The sequence below is a fragment of the Lutjanus erythropterus genome, chromosome 2 (assembly GCF_056507025.1).
Source record: "Lutjanus erythropterus isolate fLutEry1 chromosome 2, fLutEry1.hap2, whole genome shotgun sequence".
NCBI lineage: Eukaryota > Metazoa > Chordata > Actinopteri > Lutjaniformes > Lutjanidae > Lutjanus > Lutjanus erythropterus.
In genome coordinates, this window is record NC_139318.1 from 22,508,123 (window position 1) to 22,527,438 (window position 19,316).

General features: G+C 39.6%; 1 protein-coding gene across 1 annotated transcript; it reads right to left on the reverse strand.

Moving 5' to 3' along the window:
• Positions 1-2,000: 2,000 nt before the first annotated feature.
• On the reverse strand, positions 2,001-18,198 carry espl1 (extra spindle pole bodies like 1, separase). Its single transcript, XM_084732942.1, has 32 exons — positions 17,988-18,198; positions 17,746-17,834; positions 17,260-17,562; positions 16,196-16,942; positions 15,910-16,011; positions 15,235-15,346; positions 14,693-14,820; positions 14,159-14,352; positions 13,767-14,009; positions 13,474-13,618; positions 13,038-13,197; positions 12,766-12,905; positions 12,383-12,517; positions 12,162-12,278; positions 11,864-12,035; positions 11,635-11,763; positions 11,353-11,509; positions 10,742-10,851; positions 9,319-10,448; positions 7,827-8,241; positions 7,366-7,497; positions 6,910-7,123; positions 6,527-6,726; positions 6,089-6,216; positions 5,090-5,212; positions 4,800-4,949; positions 4,486-4,653; positions 4,212-4,316; positions 3,977-4,092; positions 3,780-3,863; positions 2,886-3,050; positions 2,001-2,502 (listed from the first exon to the last, which is right to left on the reverse strand). Exons 2-32 carry the CDS (start codon positions 17,824-17,826, stop codon positions 2,301-2,303), a joined length of 6,507 nt encoding a protein of 2,168 aa, XP_084589068.1. The 5' UTR covers positions 17,827-17,834; positions 17,988-18,198; the 3' UTR covers positions 2,001-2,300.
• Between the last annotated feature and the right edge of the window lie 1,118 nt (positions 18,199-19,316).

Consider the following 19,316-nt stretch of genomic DNA (forward strand, 5'->3'; position numbering starts at 1 on the left):
CGGGCATCTGGTGGTGGGGTTGTAGAATGCAACCATCTTAATATCTCTTGCCTCATCCTTCCTCCAAGTGTGGAGAACAGGGCTGTCAAACTCAGTTTCATTCTGGGCCACATCAAGATTATGGTTACCCTAAAAAGTCCAGTTATAAATGTTAGACTGGGCCTATATAAATGCAGAGTATGAAAGTAGAAACAGAAGTTTCAGGTTGTTTGCGTAGCCTACAAGAGAGGGTTAAAATAAAAACTATATTTGCTTAAAAATGAAATGACAGCATTTTGCTTGGCTGTGACAGTTACCAGTACTAGTTACAACAACTTGGCTAAAGTGCTACTCCAGGAAAATGACTATATGATATTCAGATGCTGTCTTGTGTATACTGACTTCTAGCAGACATCTTCAGTGTCTGGATAACAAAACTGGGACACATTCAGGACAGTTATTTAGTTTATTGACGCTGTACTTCTGTAACACACTTTGGATTTGTAACGTGAAAATTATATTCTTTGAAAAAAAATGAGGTGCCAGGCTGAATTTGGCCCACGAGCCTCGAGTTTGACACGTGGTGCAGGAGACAGTGGCAGTCAGACTTGCAACAATGCTAAAGGCGATATCTAGAAAGGGTGTTTGTTTTGTCTTTTCTGGGCAACTGTAGAGACATGATGGTTCATCCTGGTGTCCGATTCTTATTCTTCAATTCTTATTTTCAGATGATCATACACTGCAGAAGAAGATTGTTCGATTTTTCTCTTGACAATGTCTGTGTATCCTGATTTAAGTGTCTGCCTTTCAGCTCTGTGTTGAAACAAACTATTTCAAATTGACAGATCTGAGAGTGAAACCTTTTGTTGTCATGCAAACACTACTCTGGCCTCTTGTCATCACAATGGCAATCTAACACTAAAGTGCAACTGGCTTCATCCAGGAAAGTCTAGAATTGAATTCACCTTCTGCCTTGAATTGAGCCAATGTAAATCCACTCACACTGAGTCTCTCAGACACCTTGGAGCTCACACAAAATTAACATCTTGGCTTCTGGTAGTTTGTCTTTTTTTTGCTCATAGGACAGCTCATCCCACATCGTTTGTTTGTGTATACAATACCAGCCAGGACTCACTCTGGTTACACAGAATCCTACAGCTTTGTTGTGAGCTGAACCATTTTTTATTCTTCCAAAATATTAACACTCATGAAAATAAATAATTACATTACATTTATGCTAACAAACCACAATAAATCTTACTGTCCCTTTAAACTGCAAGATAAACATGATAAAATATTACCCTTTGTTTTCATATGAATTTCATCATGCATCATGAACATTCAAGTGAAACTTAACATTAAATGATCTTATAATATTTAAACAGGTATCCCTGATATGCCTGAATTTGTACTCTAGGACCCTTGTTTCTGACCTGCTCATCCAAATTGGCTCAAAGCTTTCTCTAATTACATCCGACACTCTGCATTCAGTCTCTGTGCACTATTCACATCCAAATCAAGACAAAGACACAGACAAAATGAACTCTGGATAAAATGCCTCTCAAGCTAACGTCATACAGGTTACAAAAATTTCATTAAATGTTAATATCAATCAAGAATAATAGCTACTGCTTTTAACTCTATTTGCTCATTTGAGCTCCTTAAATGTGAGGATGTGTGTCATTTATGATAGCAACTGGAGAGTTTGGGGGGTTTGGACGTTGGTTGAACAAAAGAAGCAATCTGAAGACATCACATAAAAAACTGTGAAATTATAATGAGCATTTTTCACAATTGTTTGGCATTTTGACTAAATGATTAACTGTAAAAAAAAAAAAAAAACTTGGTAGATTAATTGATAATGAAAATAACTGTTAGTTGCATCCCTAGTTCCAAATTATATCATATATATATTTCTTACTCCTAGGAGATAATACTTGCTGATTCTTCTTCCCAGGCCTCTTCTCAGCTTTTATTATAGATGTGGGTAATTACAGTCATTTCCATGATGCAGACACTGGTTGCTTGTGAGAATACATTTATTTAAAAAATGTTGCTCAATCAACATATCAAAAGGCGATTAAGCTTCAAAACACTTAATAAAATTTAGCAAAATATTTAAAATCATTCACTCTATAGTAAGATTTGTTCAAAGATGAAGCATTGGTTTAAATAAAGGAAATGCAGTACTTAAATCTTGCAAAAACAAGGATTAGACTTAAAGTCAAGACCTCCAGCTTGTGTGCTGAATCAATAACTCTTAGATACTGCGTAGACTGTCGACATCCTGTTTTCAGAGGAGCTTTTGTTCATTAGTCAACCTACTGCAGGTGGACTGGTAAACCATAGACCACAGGTGCTGCTCCTATGAGGTGTTTGAGGTGTGTGGCCTGACGTGACGGGCCCATATAATCCAGGAGGGGAGCTCCAGACCCAGCAGAGAACCAGGACTCCAACAAGGCTTTAGTGAATCGATCAATATCCCGATCTGTCACATCCCACAGGTTTCCCAAAACAAAGGGGCTAAGGAGGAAAAAAAATGGTCAAGGCACAGACACCACAGGAGACTGACTAAGTTACATTTAGAGTGTACCTTGTTCTGTTATAATAGTTTCCACAGAAAGAAAGATTGGTGGCAGCTGTCTTATTTTATGCAGACCAGTCAAAAATATTGATTTGTACAGTATTTAACAAACTGATCAGATAATATCCCCAGATGTAACCTGTCCAAAGCATACCTTCAATGAAAAAAAAATATATATCTGTGATTTCAGCTTTGTGGGTCTGCCACATCAAGTTTTACAACAATCCACCCCCTTGCCTTGTTTTTTTTAAAAAACAAACACTATATGTATTAACAGGACAGTATTAACTAATCCTTATTCAAGGAAAGACGGATATCTCACCATCCTGCTATGAGATAGTTGAGGATGATGCCTTGTCCTTCCTGATCCCCACGGACTGCCAGAGCAGCACTACTGCAGCCAAAAAGCAGGGAGGCTGCTCTCATCTGTCGTTTTAGGACCGCCTGGCTGTCAAGGAATCGTGCACCTGCACCATGACCCACGAAACTAAAGCACAGTAGAGATAAGAAGGACATGGGCAGAGAGGATATAAAGCAAAACAGTTAGCAAATCAAAAATCTTAATATAGAACAAACTCTGTATTTAAAAAAAATAAAGAATTAAATTCAAAAAACGACAGCAGCAGCCAATTAATGATTAATTTTGTTAGATTAACAATTATTTTCTCAATCAAACAATTGTTTCATCCAAAAATGTCGCAAAATAATAAAAAATGCCAATCGCAAATTTTTGGAGTCCTAGATTACATCTTCAAGTTGCTTAAACAGTCAAAAACCCCAAGCTATTCATTTTACCATCTTAGACAGGGTTCATACAGCTTTTTATCGTCACATCTAAAATTGTTAGTATAAATGAAACTGCAAATTCTTTTGTACCCACAGCAATCAATGTATATTGTATTAATTTTACCAGCTGCTCATATTGACTCGATTGTATGTTTTTATTTATTTATTTTTGTAGATATGTTTTTAAAAGAATATATATTCAAATTTGAGCACATTCATAACGTTGAAAACAATGGTTAAAATCAAGCATTTTCCAAACTTTCATGACTTTGTACAAACCCTGCAAATACTGTCATTTCACAAAACAGAGCCAATGAATTTTGTGGTATTTTATAAGTAATTATCAAAATTGTTGCATCATTGAATATTTTAATAACAATAAATTAATACTTATTATTTCATCTGTCTAATAAGATTCTGAAGAACTCACATGTATAGATCCTTGGTCGCAACAGCTTCTTCCAGCTGACCTGAGTCAGGAGCAGCTCCACACACACCCTCCCAATCTGGTTTACTGTGAGAATAGTAATGTAGTGAACAGGAAGAAAACAAATCAGTAACAGAGAGACATGACTGTTTTAAAAAAAAAAACAAAACAAAAAAAAAACATCTGAGTTTTGATCTCACCTGCTGAACCAGTCCTTGAATCGGTCTTGAGAGTTTCCTAAATTGGCATCAGGGTCCAGCACATAAAACACCTGCTTTGTGTCCACACCGTGCTTCAGGATGGACTGAGAGTCGGTCTAAAAGGGACAATTTAAGTAACATTATCAATAACCACTGATGGACTTCACTGTCAGGAGATAATAAACTGCATCTGCAGCAGAGGGCATACTGGTGCAGTGATGGAGCGTAATCTCACCTCTTTCTGAATGCTCAGTCCAATTAGTGAGTGCAGAGAGGGCATCCGACTGACAGAGCGAGACTTTAAGATGGAGATGCTCTCCCACGGCAGCTTCTGAAGGTACTGCAAAGGAAGCAGGACAGAAGGCGATATGTCGACATTTTAGCATTATCCTAGCTCACCATGGACGTATTGTAAGTACTTTGGAGGTGTTTTCTCTCACAAACGCCTCTCCGTGCACTATTCAGCCTTTAAAAAATACTTAGTATTTAACAGAGATGATGAAACTAACCTTGTCCAGGATGAGAACCACATGACTCTGGGGCTCTTTTCTGTCAGCGAGCCGGGACACAGCTGTATGGAGAAGCTGGTCACACTCCGTGTCCCACTGTGGAGAAACTCCTAGAGCAAATCTGTTAAGGTCCTCTTGGGAGAGCACAGGAGAGGCAGACAGAACAGCCTGAAACACAAGTCACAAACGTTAGTTGTCTGTTCCCTTTTCAGCTGCTTTGGAGACAAAGACAGAAGGGAAGGTCAGATACCGCTGCTGAAAAAGGTCCGCTGAGAGAAAAAACATAACCCCAAACAAACAACAACAACACACACCTTCAACATCTCCTCACTGACTGTCACTCCCTTTGCAGACAAGGACTTGCAAAGGTGCTGAGCCTGTTTGGAGAGCTCAGGATCCAGTGACAGGGGTAGAAGAAAGCTCCTCCAGCATCCCAGCAAGCCCTCCATCTCCTTCAACAGTTGCTGAAAGAACAATAGAAGATTTTAAGAACTTTGAAATTACATTTCTTTGTGTCCATCTTCTTCACTTACATGTTTGACTGGAAGTGTGTAACTTTAATTTAAACTAAATAAATAATAGAGTCACTTTCTTCACTACATACCTCAACTCGAGAGTCGAGCGCCCTGCGGCCCTCCCACCACTTGGCTTTCTCAGACACACAGCTCACAACCTTCTGTTCCACTTGAATACTATCTATCTCCTGCACCAGCCAACTAATAGGGTGCTGTAACACAAAGAGACAAAGAGTGTGAGCATGGCAAAATTGTGAAGTGACAAATGTTTCCATATTGCACAAGCCACAAACATTGACACTATAACTTAAGGGTGCTTCAATCAGGATTTCTGGGGATAATCACGATCACTGGAAGCAGTATTGAGTGATACTAATCACTGGGTCTATTTCAAGAATTCTATTTTTCATGTAGCAATATTTATCTATTTAACTATTGTTAACAACATTGCATATCAAGAATAAGTATAAAATAAGTTGAACATTTTCACTGAAGGACTTGTGGACCTCTTGTCCAAGGATATGGTTGAGTTTGTTGATAACAATTTGAAAGAAAAAATCTTTAAATATAACTTTAAAAATCTGCCTCAAGGGAAATAAAAGGGATATTGTTAGGATTTTATCTTATTCATCTAATTATTAAACATGCTGTAGTGAATGAACAAAAGAAGTAGGAGTACAAAAAAAAAATCCAACAACTTTAAAAAAGTTTGCAAGTGCACTGGAATGCACTGTGATGTCTTTGTCAGTGCTCATGTGCTGTGAGGTGTAGGTTTTAAAGTTACAAGGTGCAACTGAAAGCACCACAAAGTCCTGTCTGGGTGTATGTCAAAGAGGTTTGTTTTTTTTTAAATAACATGACTATTTTGGTGCAAACATTCACATGTGAGTGTGACAGACAGCTTACCGAGACTTACTTGCCCAAATGAAAAATCTACCCACATCTGTGTTAATTTCAGACCCTGACGCTTCATCATTTGATCAGCCTTTGTAGAAAACATACTGGCATAATAATTAGTCAGAGCACCCTTAATATAATTATCTAGATTAAGATTGTGTCCACAAATCTATATAATTTACAGTCTTCACCTGATGTTTAGAGGAGGAGATGTGAACAGTGACCGGAGTAGATCCCTTCTCAAGACGTGACAGTATGATGCTGTCACCCATCTCACCAGGTTTTACCCCAAGCACAGACATCACACACACTGTCACCCCTATACAGGACAGAAAGGCATGAAAGCATCAAGTAATCTGAATTAAATCAGGTTAGTAAGTTAAAAAGTGCACAATCACTGAATTATGTCTCATTAAGTATAGTTACTATAGAAAAAGGATTAGATGTTTGGCAAACTAACAATCAACATTTTTTTAGTTTCAAAAACTTTGCCATTACCTCTCATTATGAAGCACTGATATGTGCAAGCCACATACCAATGGAATCAGATATGAAAACAAAAAAATGAAAAAACGAAATGAAAAAAAGGAAAAAAGAAAAAGAAAGAAAGACAGTCTTGACTATTTTACCTGGGGGAAGGTGTTGAATTTGTTGGATAAACTCTTGACAGTGGCTCTTAGGAAATGAAGCAGAGTCGTCAGTTGGGAAGGAGAAGATGTTCTCTAACTGTGACAACATCTGGTCGGTGGAGTTCTTGGACTCGCTCGGCTCATCTAGACTCAGAGCATCCATCTTATCTGTGAGCTCATTGGACGCCTTTCTCAGCTTTCTGTTTAAAGCAACAGGAACGTTAAACAATGTATGAATACCGTGAAATCTAGATGAAGAAAAAACATTTAGCTTGAGCCATTTGGTATGGAAAGGTGCCAAGAATACATTTTAGTTGAGTTTGAGATATCGTGTTGGCAAGAGGGAATTCATGACCCGACACAACTACAACACATATGCTTACTTGAGACAACTGGCTAAATGTCTGAGTGTGCGATGTCGAGTTGTGATGCCCAAGGACTGGGCATGCAACATCGCTGTAGTTATGGGGTCCTGCTGTCCCACAGTCAAAGCCAGAAGACCACAGAGGGTGGTGTAGATGGTGGGAGATGGGAAGTGCTGAAGAGCCAACCAGGCTGAGCGAAGCAATGACTGAACATCCTCCAGAGAAAGACTGTCTGAAGGGAAAAAGGGAAATTATAGATGCTAATGGATAAGGAGCTGAAAAAAGACATATTAGCTCTAGTTATACACTATAAAAGATACATGGCACGTCATAATGCTGTAAATTAAGTTCATAATAAATTCCTGTTTTAAAAAACAGATTTGAGTGACACATACATTAGATAATTTCCTCAGAGGGCAACACCACATTATACAGCGTCATTTCAGACCAGCCGTGACTGCATCAGTGTCTTACCGGGTCTGGTGTCTGAATGAGACAGGTGGGTTTGTGGACCTTCTCTCAGATGACTACTGCTCCTCAGTTCGGACAAGTCATCTCTCTCCAAATCACAACACATATCCCTCCGCAACACCTCGAAATCTATGTCTGGAGAGAGAGTCAACAAAGAGGTCAGAGCTCCAGCGTTTTGTTAAAGTGCTCAACAGCAAACTCAAGCCCACAAGTTTTCATCAAGTTTACCACTGATATTTTGAAACTATGAAAGTGTAGAGTTTCACATCATTAACAATAAGCTTAGGAGAATTTTGCGGTTACAGGAGCACCATCACTATATTGTGTTTCAGTACGTAATGTGTGATTGATGGTACAAACTAAAGTTAAATACTTACTACACATATTTTGTGCAAATGCCAGCTAAATATAAGGTTGTATTTTCTAATAAAGGGTATGTTTCACTGTGTGCATAAAATACACACCAATATCTTTGCTTGAAGCAGGATTGTCTTCAGCCTCAGTGTCTGATGTCCGAAGCTGCTCAATGCTTATATCCAAAACTTCAGTGGTTTCCTCCTCGATGGTCCTCATTTTGTCTGGCTCCTCCATTGAATCTGTTCCTGTCCTGGACAACTCCCTTCTCGTTCTTCCTCTTCTTGTTGAGGCACCCTGACAGACTGAGTCATCATCCTCAGAAGAGGTGGTCTGAGCCACTGCGGTGCTCCTCTTACCCTTGGTCTGCCTCTTGGGTGGGACTTTCTCTGCAGGTGGATCTGGGGCTGTTTTGCTGTTTTGGGCAGCTCTTCTTGTGGTGGTTCGCTTTTTAGTGACATCTATTTTTTCTTTGGGCTCTGTCTGGGTATTGGCCTCTGTGTCACTCTCATCGCTGAACTCCACCTGTGACACAAACAGGAAGATATTTCTCATAAAACCACAAAATCAGTACATTTTTTGTAACAATAAAAACTATAATATGAATTTGATAATCTGTTAAAAGTATCGATACTTCAATACCTTTTCATTATCATGCATTTAAAATGATACCATTTCCATCAATTATAGTCTTGAAAATACCAAAGTTATTAAATAAACAACTTTATTTGAAAGGGTGTGTATAAGAGTGTGATAACATTGTCATGACACTTGTCACGAACATCTCTTTATGAATGTTTACGCCTGTTTGTCATGAGGTGTCATTCGGTCAATTATGTAATTGTTAATGCAAAGTTGACATTGCTTCAGATCGTTATGACAACTTGACAATAATGAAGCCAATAAGATATTTGTTATAACAATGTGACGTTATCAAACTTAAAGAAAATGTCTAGCTTTATGTGTTATCATTCCATTAAACTGTCATGTGGTTGGTTTTGGCGTTGGCCGTTAAGAGACCAAGAGTGACATAAGACACCTAAGAGTGTCATTACTATTTTCCTCGCCCTGAAGTAAAGTGGCATATTTAGGACTTGTTATAAAGATGTCATTAAATGTTATAAGGCCAGTTTGAGGACAAAGTACATTACCAAGGTGATTTAGCTTTCAGAGTTACCATGATGACCAATTTTTGATAATGTCAAGTTGTCATAGCAAAGGCATCTGAAACCATGTGAATTTAGCATTAACATGACTGCTGCAATGTTATTAAATATCTCATACTGACAGTCTAAAAAACAAAGACATTCAGTTTAATATGATAAACCCTTTTGCATGAAACATCACTTCAAGGTTAAATTGATTATCAATATAGTTTAATAGCTTAAATTTGGCAACTGACTTGCCTGGCTGAGTTCTAAAAAAGAATTACTTTTTTCTGCAGTGTGATGACTGTCTTATGCACACCACTTCAAACATACCAGAAAAAAAGAAGAAATCTAAGTGCTCAATGAAAACCTCAGTTCAGTTCAGTCTCTATCAACCTGGCTGAAATCTGGCTTACTGTGGAATCATTTGTCTCTATTGTGATTAGCTGGTTACCTTGAAACGTGATTTCTTGGTGCGCCTTGGGGCTGCAGGCACAGGTCGGGATTTGTCTTGAACTGGTGACAACTCTTCAAACACATGAAACTGCACCTTAGAGGCCATCCGTGGTGCTTTCTGCACTGATGCAGGGGCTGTCACCTTCTGAACAGGAGTACAGGTTAAAGTAGGCACCAGTGTGTTAAAGTCAAAAGCGCCAAGCTCTCTGCTCAAGGGCTTCGATTTAACCATCACTGGTGTCATGGGAACCAGTCCTTTTGCTTTGGTGGTAGAGCTTGTCACTTGAATCTTGGGCTTGACAACCTTGATCTTCTTTGCCTCTTTTGTTTTGTCAGGGATGTCTGACTTTTTAATGGACTCTTTTGGCTTCTTAAGCATGGATGAGGGAGGCGCTGCTTTCTCCTCTTTATCCACATTTGGTGCATTCCAAGTCCACACATTTGAGAAGAGTTCCTCCGGGGTGCAGCCCTTTTTTGCAGCCAGTGTAACCAATGACATGATGGCTTTGGTTGCCATCAGGCCTGCTCTCACAGATCTTAGCACAGGAGAGGGTGAGGATTCAACAAATGCTAGGCCAGCCTCCAGCACTTTCCATATACCGCAGACCTTGTTATGCCTTGGTTCCAGCCCAGACAATGCCATGCGAAGGTACACACGGCCCACCACATCCTGCATCAGGGACGGTTTAGTGAAGCCTTTGGCGGGGCCATGGGGAGGGAAGAGTTTAGCCAATTTGGCCCCAAGTTTGGCAGAGATGCTCTTACACCGGGATAATGTTGCTGATTGAAGTTTGAAACTGACTGCGGCATCATTGGGATCCAGCTGGAGAACCAGATCAGCCTGTGTAGCTGCCCAGCGAGCTGTGGCTCGGCCCAGGCAGGGCTCAGAGCAGCAGGGGCACAGGCAGTTGGTTCCATGCTCCAGGGCGGAGAGCCAGCGACGAGGCTGGGATTTGAGAGGTGGGGAGCTGGCCAGATCCTTCACTACAGGTTCTCTGGCAATCCACCTTGTGCTCAGGATGTCCAGATCGTCCTCTAAGGTGGGAGGAGAAGCCTGAGACTTCTGTGCTGGACGACCTTTCCTTGGTTTGATTTTCACCTCTGCCTTCTGCACCTGATCAGAAAAATCTGAGGAAAAGACATACAAAGTCAGTTTAGTAGCTCAATGAAAATGACACAATGTCTGTTGCAATGCCACTGCATTTTATTAGACTATAGACCTAACATGAAAAAACAGAATCTTTAACTACATATTTTGAAGGTTTTGGTTACAATTTATATGAAATTATGAACATGGATAACATAATTTGTTTAAATACAATAACACAATATGATGACTTCCTCACAATTTTACTTAAAGTCAAACAATACTTAATCAAAGACCATCTGTATGTGAACTGGTGGAAATGTGTTTAACAGACCTGTGCAAAGCTCCAGAAGGTTTCTGACTTTGTCTAAATCAATTCCACTTTCCTCTCTCTCCCCTTGCATCAGTTCCAACTCAGCTTTCATCACCAATAGCTCAGCACATCTGAAACAATGACAAAAAGTTAGTAGAGAAAAGAGTGAATTCCATCAAAAAAACAATATGGACTTCTTAGCCGACACCGATAATTATCTGCTTCTCACAGCCAATACCGCTAAAATAACCTAGATTTTCACATTTTTGTATTTTAAAAGAAGTTTATATAACCTACAGCTTATGCACACCTGAGGGTAAGAAGAGATTGATGATTTAATACTCCACAGCTATGACTGAACCAAATCTAACTGACATCATAATTACAACAAAACCAAACAACAGTTCTGACACACATCAAGTTTTGTCAACAACCACAACAACAACAAAAAGATATTAGTATAGTGGATATTTATTGGCTAATATAGACCGATACCGGTATAGATAGATAAGGCAATAACAGGCAAGGGCAATCATTTATCAACCCTAACCCTAACCCTGACAAGAATATAACAGTATATCAGTATATCAGTACATCAGTATTATAATTTGAACCCACTATCATGTACTCACTGGCTGAGTGCTTGCAGCTTGATGGCCAGTTTGAGAGCTTCTAGACACTGGAGCCTGGCATCATTGATGGCCCCACAGCTGCTCCTCACAGCCACCATCTTCACAGAGCAATTTAACAGCTCTGAGAGCAGCTGCCACTTCAGCACTAGGTTATCTCCTGCACGCAAACCAAGGTTAAAGAGGTAAAGAGCCAACATAGCAGAGAACACTAAAGCAAACTATCACTGAGCGATTAGAAACATTTCCCATGTACTGACAGCCCATGTGTGTGGGCAGACACACCTTGGTCGATGAAGCGCACATCCGAGCTGCTGCCGTTCGTCCCATACAGGCCCTTTCCCACTAAAGTGACCAGCAGGCTGCAGAGAAGTTTCAGACTTTCATACAGGGCGGTGTCCGTGCTGTTCATGCCTGAAACACACAAACAATCCTCAGCTCCACATTTTCACAATATAAAATTACAACAGGAGACCTTCCGGTTATATCAAGCATAGCCAAAGCTTAGGCTAACCATGCTGTGTGATATGGCTCCGCTGGGCTTGTGGCAGTGCAGCTGAGTCCAAACTCAGGTAGGCGCTGCAGGTCTGGAGGGCCCGAGCACGCAGCAGGTACCAGCTCTTTGACTGCCTCTGCCCATTTGCTTCTTTAAGCACATCACACAGATAAGGCACCCCAATATCCACCTGACATATGGTCAAACAAGAAATGAGAAATTTACCAAAAAAATAAATAAATAAATAAATAAAAAAATTCACCCATTGCAGCAAAAAACAATGTGATAACGATAGCTGATTGACAATGTCACCTACCTGGCCTGTACTGAAGCAATACTGAGCTTTCAACAGAATGACAAACAAAGAGAGAGAAGAAGGTCCCTCTGCAGTTTTGTCTGAGGCGAGAAACTTTTCTGCTTGCTCTAGCTGGGCCTAAAAAAGTGGCACATTAAAGATAAAATAAACAAAGTGAGACATAGGACATAAAGTAAGATATAGTATGTTTGCTATGAATAATTATTACAAAACTGCATTACCAACGCCAGTTCGGGGGTGCCTAGATCCAGAAGGATACTGGCTGATTGACAGACTGAGCTGGCACATGCATGGGCATCAGCAAGCTGACTTGAAAGTCTGATCGCAAGTTGGTACGCTTCCAAAGCCTTCAGAGGCTACATAAGAGAGTGAGGAGATTTGATAAATAAACAGATACTGTAAATGCCAATGAGAATACTAGTTATAACAATCTGACCTCAGCATACAAAAAATACTTACTTACACACTTAGGTCTTTCTTACAGCACAACATCAAACAAAAGTATTTGTTTTGCCAAGTTCTTACACCAACTAATTATAAAGAGGAATAGAAGCAACCAAAAGGCACCCTCTACAGTGAGTTGGACCAGATTCTGTGTTGTTACCTTTCCCATAAGTTTGAAGAGAGCTGCCATCACAGCGATGGAGCTACAGGTCTGTTTGGGGTTTCTGACAGAAGGCAGGGCTTTACTCTGCAGAAGAGCAGACCACTCATCCAGTGCTCTTTCCATAGGCTTGCACAACTCTTAAAAGGAAATAAAAAAAATATTGTCACAGATTGTAGTACAATAGACAGCTAATATATGATGGCTATATATTATACCATGACACAGAGATGTCTACGGCTAGATGATGACATGAAAAAAGGTGTTCTTACTGTTCTCTGCAGCCAGGTTGAAATGCAGGCCTTCATAGACCTGGATGCTGTCTTGCATCTTCTGCTTGTCTTCATAATCAAAATCATTGGTTCCTACGGGATTGGCAACCATCCGTGTCTGCTCACGCAACTCTCGCTGTTTTTTGTCCCTTTCAATGGCCTGAGCAACATCAGTTAATTAGACTTAACACATAATTCAGTTCAGACAGTTACCAGTTATATAGTCCAATATCAATTCTTACAGTAGTTCTATGTAAGAATTAAATTTTTGATCCCATGAATACTATCATGCTGTTAGTAATTTAAGTTTCACAAATTCCCATTTTATGATAGAAAATAAAATTCCAGACAGTGACACTTTAATTACAATATTATTACTGAAACAAAATAAAGAAAAATATGCACATGATGTCTGGACACATCCAACAGAGCTCACCTCCTGAAGATTCTTCTCAAGAGTGCAGATATAGAGCCAAAGTAAAGCATGGGCCTTGTCATCCTTTAGTCTATCAGCATTCTCTGGAGTCTCTGGTTCTTCTTCAAGTAGCCGTAAAGCTTCATGGGTAAAATCAACTGCCGTGCTGTGTAGTTAAAAAGAACCATGATGAACATTGAGACAGTAGGCTGCTGCCCATGTTGGCTGCTCAGCACCAGAACAGCACACAAATCGGTGTGTATTTGTATCCATCAAGGAACACTGCTCATTAGAAATGACGATGTTGTTCCTACCAATCAGTCTGGTCACTGAAATCCTGGTAACACACAACCTGGGCCATCTCACAGAGGTAAACAGCACGCAGGTGAGTGTGGGAGCTCTCCTCATGGCAGATGTCCAACAGATCACAAAGTGTGTTGTAACGCTCCTGGGCCGTGTCCCCTGCCACCTCCTTATAGGCACGCAACTCTTCCTCCAAAAGACAAAGCATAACTCGCTCATCAAGGACGTCGGGACCAAACCCATCACGTAATGTCCTGTTTGAGGATGGGACAAGACAAGCCAACAGTTCTAAGTTTCTTTTCCTTCTTCTTGATATTCAGTAAATTACATTGTGAAAACTTAAATGTTGTCACAAAAAAACAAAAAAACAAAAAACAGTTCCTTCATTAGAATTGGCCCGTACCTGAGACGGATGTCCTCTTCAGAGTTACGTGCTGCATCTGTCTTCGTTTTCACCCACAGAGACACTGGTTCGGCCATATGAGAAGTGATTTTGTCCCCAAGAGCCTTCAGCCACAGAATCACCCAGTCTAACGCTCGCATAAGTTGTCCGGCCCGACGAGATGTTTGCACAGCCAGCATGAAGGGTCGACTCAGCTAGGTAATCAAAACATATGATAATAATACAGATTACTAAAAAAATGTATACAGTATATAGTACTAAATTAGCTTTTATCTGACAAAAACCGGGAGGTAATCTCTAGACAATGACAAGATATATAAATCATGACCTTTTCATGTGCCTATGTTAAGTCATAATAGGAAATAAATCATGATCTTTTATTGTGCCTATTTTATGTAATTTATTCTATGTAATGTCTTGTCTCTTATCTGGACCTTGAATCTGCAATAAAGTTTGAAATTGAATTCAATATAATGTGTATTTATGAAGGCAGAGACAATATGATACATGATCAAACACACTTTAAGAGCTTACCCTATCAACAGAGAGCGAGGCAGGGCAGTTCTTGCATAGATCCCTGCAGAGGATCTCAACTAGCTTGAAGGCCTGGTCATAGAGACGCCGGTTGTACAGTCCACAAGCCAAGTTGCTCACAGCAATCACTGCAAGACACATGGTGATCACAAAATGAAAAAATAAATAATGAATGAATGAATGAATGAAAATGAATCATAACTAGGGGTGCAAAACTAATTACACTATTATCAAAATCACAATACGGCCAGATGCAAAAATCAAATTGCAGAGGTTGCAAAGGAAAAAGTGCAACAAAACAGCATTAATGAATGTGAAGTAAAACAGTGCTACAGAGATGGCCTGGGTTGTTTGGTATAGACCCCAACAAATGTCACATCATCATGTTATTTTTAAGTGCAAATAAAAATTGTGATACAAAACTGATCATTTCCACTTATCACCATATCATCCAGATTATGTGTCTATACATTTCAATACAAGTAAGAATTTCTACACCACTCAAGCGACCTGACAACATTGATGAGCCACACTGTAATCACCTGCTTTGATGAGAAGGTTTTCACTCGACAATTTATGCAGTTCAGTCATCATCAGTCCAGCGGTGGCCTGACAGTACAGCAGCACTCTGTCCAGTGTGTCACTGTCTTCCAGCTAACAACAACAGATCACAATCAGTACTTAAGCCACCTGGGGATAAAAAGATTACCAGTTTCACAATAAACCAAATTTTCAAATCACTTTTAATTATCATTAACACCGTGATTGATTAGTGCACTTTGAAAAACCTCACAATAAATACTGTCCACCAGCATAAACTAAAGTTAGCACCATTCTCCCAGACATGGATGCAACATGGGTTTGTTTTGCGTTAATAACACTAATATCACAAGCGACATGATTCCATTTAAAATTGTTGAAACAATTTGAAATGGCATCAATGCTTTCAATATAAAACTTGGTGAAATAATGTCAGTTTGTTTAACAGTACTTTTTGAACATTTCATGCACATTTTACATATTACAATACCAATACCACAATAATAATGATAACTGAGATAATTTTGGTCACTATGACCAAGAAATGAAATTTTCATAGCATTTAATCTCTAGAACCTACAGTTAAAACTATGGTAAAATGTGGTACATGTGTGATTCATAACACCATCATCATGATGTTACTAATGGTGGTAACAATATTAAAAAAGCATCCTCACCTGGGATGCAAGCATGCTCTCATAAGCAAATACAAATCCTTGGTAAATACTGAAGCAAAGGGCCTGTTGTAGTCTGCTGTCTTCAGTTTGGCATGTCAATTTCTGTAAAGAAAGCAAACCAAAGGGTTAGCAATATGTACAAATTCTGTTCAAGAAAATAATTGAACCTTTAATTTTTAGAAGCAACTGAGAGAAAAAAAAAACTGATTTTACAGAATGATTTACAGGCTATTCCCAAGCACACACATACAAATAACTCTTTTTCTAGGTCGGTAACTACACTCACCTTCTTTAACATCTTTAATATCTGTTCTTGCTGCTCCTCAAGAAAAGAAAACCAAGCCAGGAGCACAGATCCACTTAATCCCTTGACATGGCCACTTTCAACAGCCCACACCACCAGTCTGCAACCTTCCAGGACTGCATGAGCTTCTTGGTCCCCTAGGTCACTTGAAAGGGACCTCAAGGTCCTGGCACACTCTGTCAAAGCGTGGCCGCTGTCCCCACCAGCCTTCATTGTACAATGAATTTTTACTGCCCATTTGCCGAGCATCACAGCAGGACACTGACAGTCAGCACATTCTCTGATCTTTCTCTCAATTTCATTCACAAAGGCAGAGGCCTGATCATAGTGACTGGCCTTACAGAGCACCTTCACTATAGTCAACACCATTTCAGAAAGCACATATAAACTTGATGTCTCAGCAGACTGCTTGGACCCGTCCCCTTCACTGTCTCGACCAACAGTCCAGCATCTGCTGAAAAGCGTGTGCATTTCCTGGAGAAGAAAAGTCGCATCATCCTTGGTTATCGCTCCACAGCTGCTCTCAAATTCAGCGATGGCGTCCTCTGTGTATATGGGAGCTTTGGAGGGAGTTGAACTTTCTGTGTCCAACAAAAGGAGGAAGCTCAGAGCTTGCATCTGGCAGTGGAGTTTGTCACAAGGACTTAGGATTTTCCTGTCTTTGGTAGCAGATAGCCCGTTCCAGAGCACAGAGAAGCAGCTCCGCACAAGAACACAGTAATCCTCAGCCTATGGACCATAAAACAGTGATAACCTTGTTAATGCTGACACTGGAAAAGCAATCATGCAGTATTGAGGTGGAACAGCCAACACATGTATATGAACTGAACCTGCAACAATTAGTCGATTATTAATCAATGAATTTTTAACTATTACATTAATCACCAAGTCTTAAGAAAAAAAAGTCAACATTCTCTGATTTCAGCTTCTCAAATGCGAGTATTTTCTATCTACTAGTCTGTAAATAATAATAATAATAATAATAATAATAATAATAATAATAATAATAATAAAAATAAATAAATAAATAAATAACAGATACGTACTTCTTGGGCTGGGGTAAGCCTGCTGTAAAGCAACCCAGCTACATGGCTGCATAGACTGTGAGCTTCAAGGGAGCTTAGCTTCTTGACAATATGGAAAACGATCTTTTCCATGTACAGAGGACTGCTCTGAGCGACAACTGCTGCAGAAATGTCATAGCCATGTAGGGAAAGCTCCACCAGCTGTACCAGCCGACTGACATGGTCAAAGTCGGGGGATCCAGCTCCAAGGTGATGGTTACAGGCTCTGATGACCCTGTCACACAGTGTGCGACCCTGAAGGCCTGGTGTAGCCTTCACATAAGTCTGCAAAATGTTAAAACATACAAGACAGGTTTATAGGAAAGGGTATGGTGTTTTGCTTTTTATACACAAAGCACGTCTAATGCTAACCCAGCAGATGGAACTGGGCTCATTTGGAGGCAGTGAAACCTGGGTTAGCCAGCGTTATTTAACAGTGCTTTAACCCGGTTATGTGGTTAAACAAACCTCTAGTTCTTGAAGTAAAAGCTCCGTCTCCTTCACAGAAGCAGTCCGCTTGATGTATTCGTCCACTTTCAAACATTTCATGTCGACAGCTGCAGAACAGGTTAGTCAAAAATAAATTATGTTCATTATAACATGCGATAAAGCGAGTAGTTAAAGTTAGCCAACTAACGCTAGTAACGACATGACGTTGTTCGCCTAACGGCAATGTTTGCTAACTTCACCGAGAGTGAAATGTGACTTACTTCAAGCGGGAGACCTTTGTAGAAACACTTTTATTTTTACAACAGATAGAAGGCAGGATTGATGTCCATAATAACAGAATTTAGCAGCAGGGGTGTCGCTGCTAAACCTGTATGAGACTAAGTTAAAAGATTCAAATCCTCGGTGGAAACTGCGCCCCTGCGCACGGTTTTTGAAAGAAGTTCGCTAACCAATCCGACAGCACGTCCGCCTTTACCCGGAAATACAATGGCTTATGGGTAATGTAGTTTTATTTATCAAGCCCAAACTACGGACACAACCAAAAAACGGAAAACGTGTCATCATCGTTAAAAATAAACAAACAAATAAATGAATGAATAAATAAATAAAAATAGAAAATAAATAAGAAATAAAATAGAAAAATAGAAATAAATGAGATTACTTTCCATACCCCATAAAGTCAACCAAGTTGAATTAAATAGTTTATTTGAGTCCGTGTATCATTGGTCCATTCAATTATTCAATTCAGTCTGGCAAACTAAAAAACAAAAATTGAGTGAAAATTTAGTTTATTTGTTTTTCTGTATTAAAAAATGTTGGAAAAAAAGATGTTTGTTTTCCGATGATACACAGACCTATTCGCAGAATATGGCAGTTTACGGCTGTTCTGCAACATTGTCAGTTGCTCTGTCTCATTGTAGACTGTCTGTCTTCTCTTTATCCTGTTCTTGGAATCTGTCGCTGATACAGCTTCAAGCAAGCATGTTAATATCCTGGAGGACAAGTCAAGAGTTTGTGGCAGGATTTGAAAATTGCTGTTCATGCTTAGTCTCATGAAAAGTGACAGAGCCTAAACAGTTTTGCAAAGAAGAATTGGGGAAATTCTGTCCAAAAATGTACAAAAGATGGGCTCAACTACGTGGAATCAAGGCTCCATTTGCTGCTAAAGGTGCATGAAATTGATATAGCATTATTTGTTCATTTGTTCTCCATTTAAAATTTAAATATACACCTTTTGTTGAGCAGAAAAAAACAATTAGCAATAGAACAAGAAATAGTTAATGGAAATGCCTTTTACGCTCACTGTAACTCTAACATAGCTAATAGCAAATGATGGCATGGCTTTGTAGTGATGATGAATGATGAACAGACATTTTTTGGTTGGATCATGTCCACTAGAGGGCGCAGATCCACACTTTCAGGCTTGTCCCTGCACAGATAACCTGTTTAAACAATCAAATGAAAACTTATCATCCTCAGGGGCTGAGTGTTTAAAGACAGTGTGTTCCCAATGGCCACATAACAAGCTTTTGCAGATTTCCACTTTGGTGGATTTCCCACTTCCACATTTTCTCTGAAAGGAGACAGCT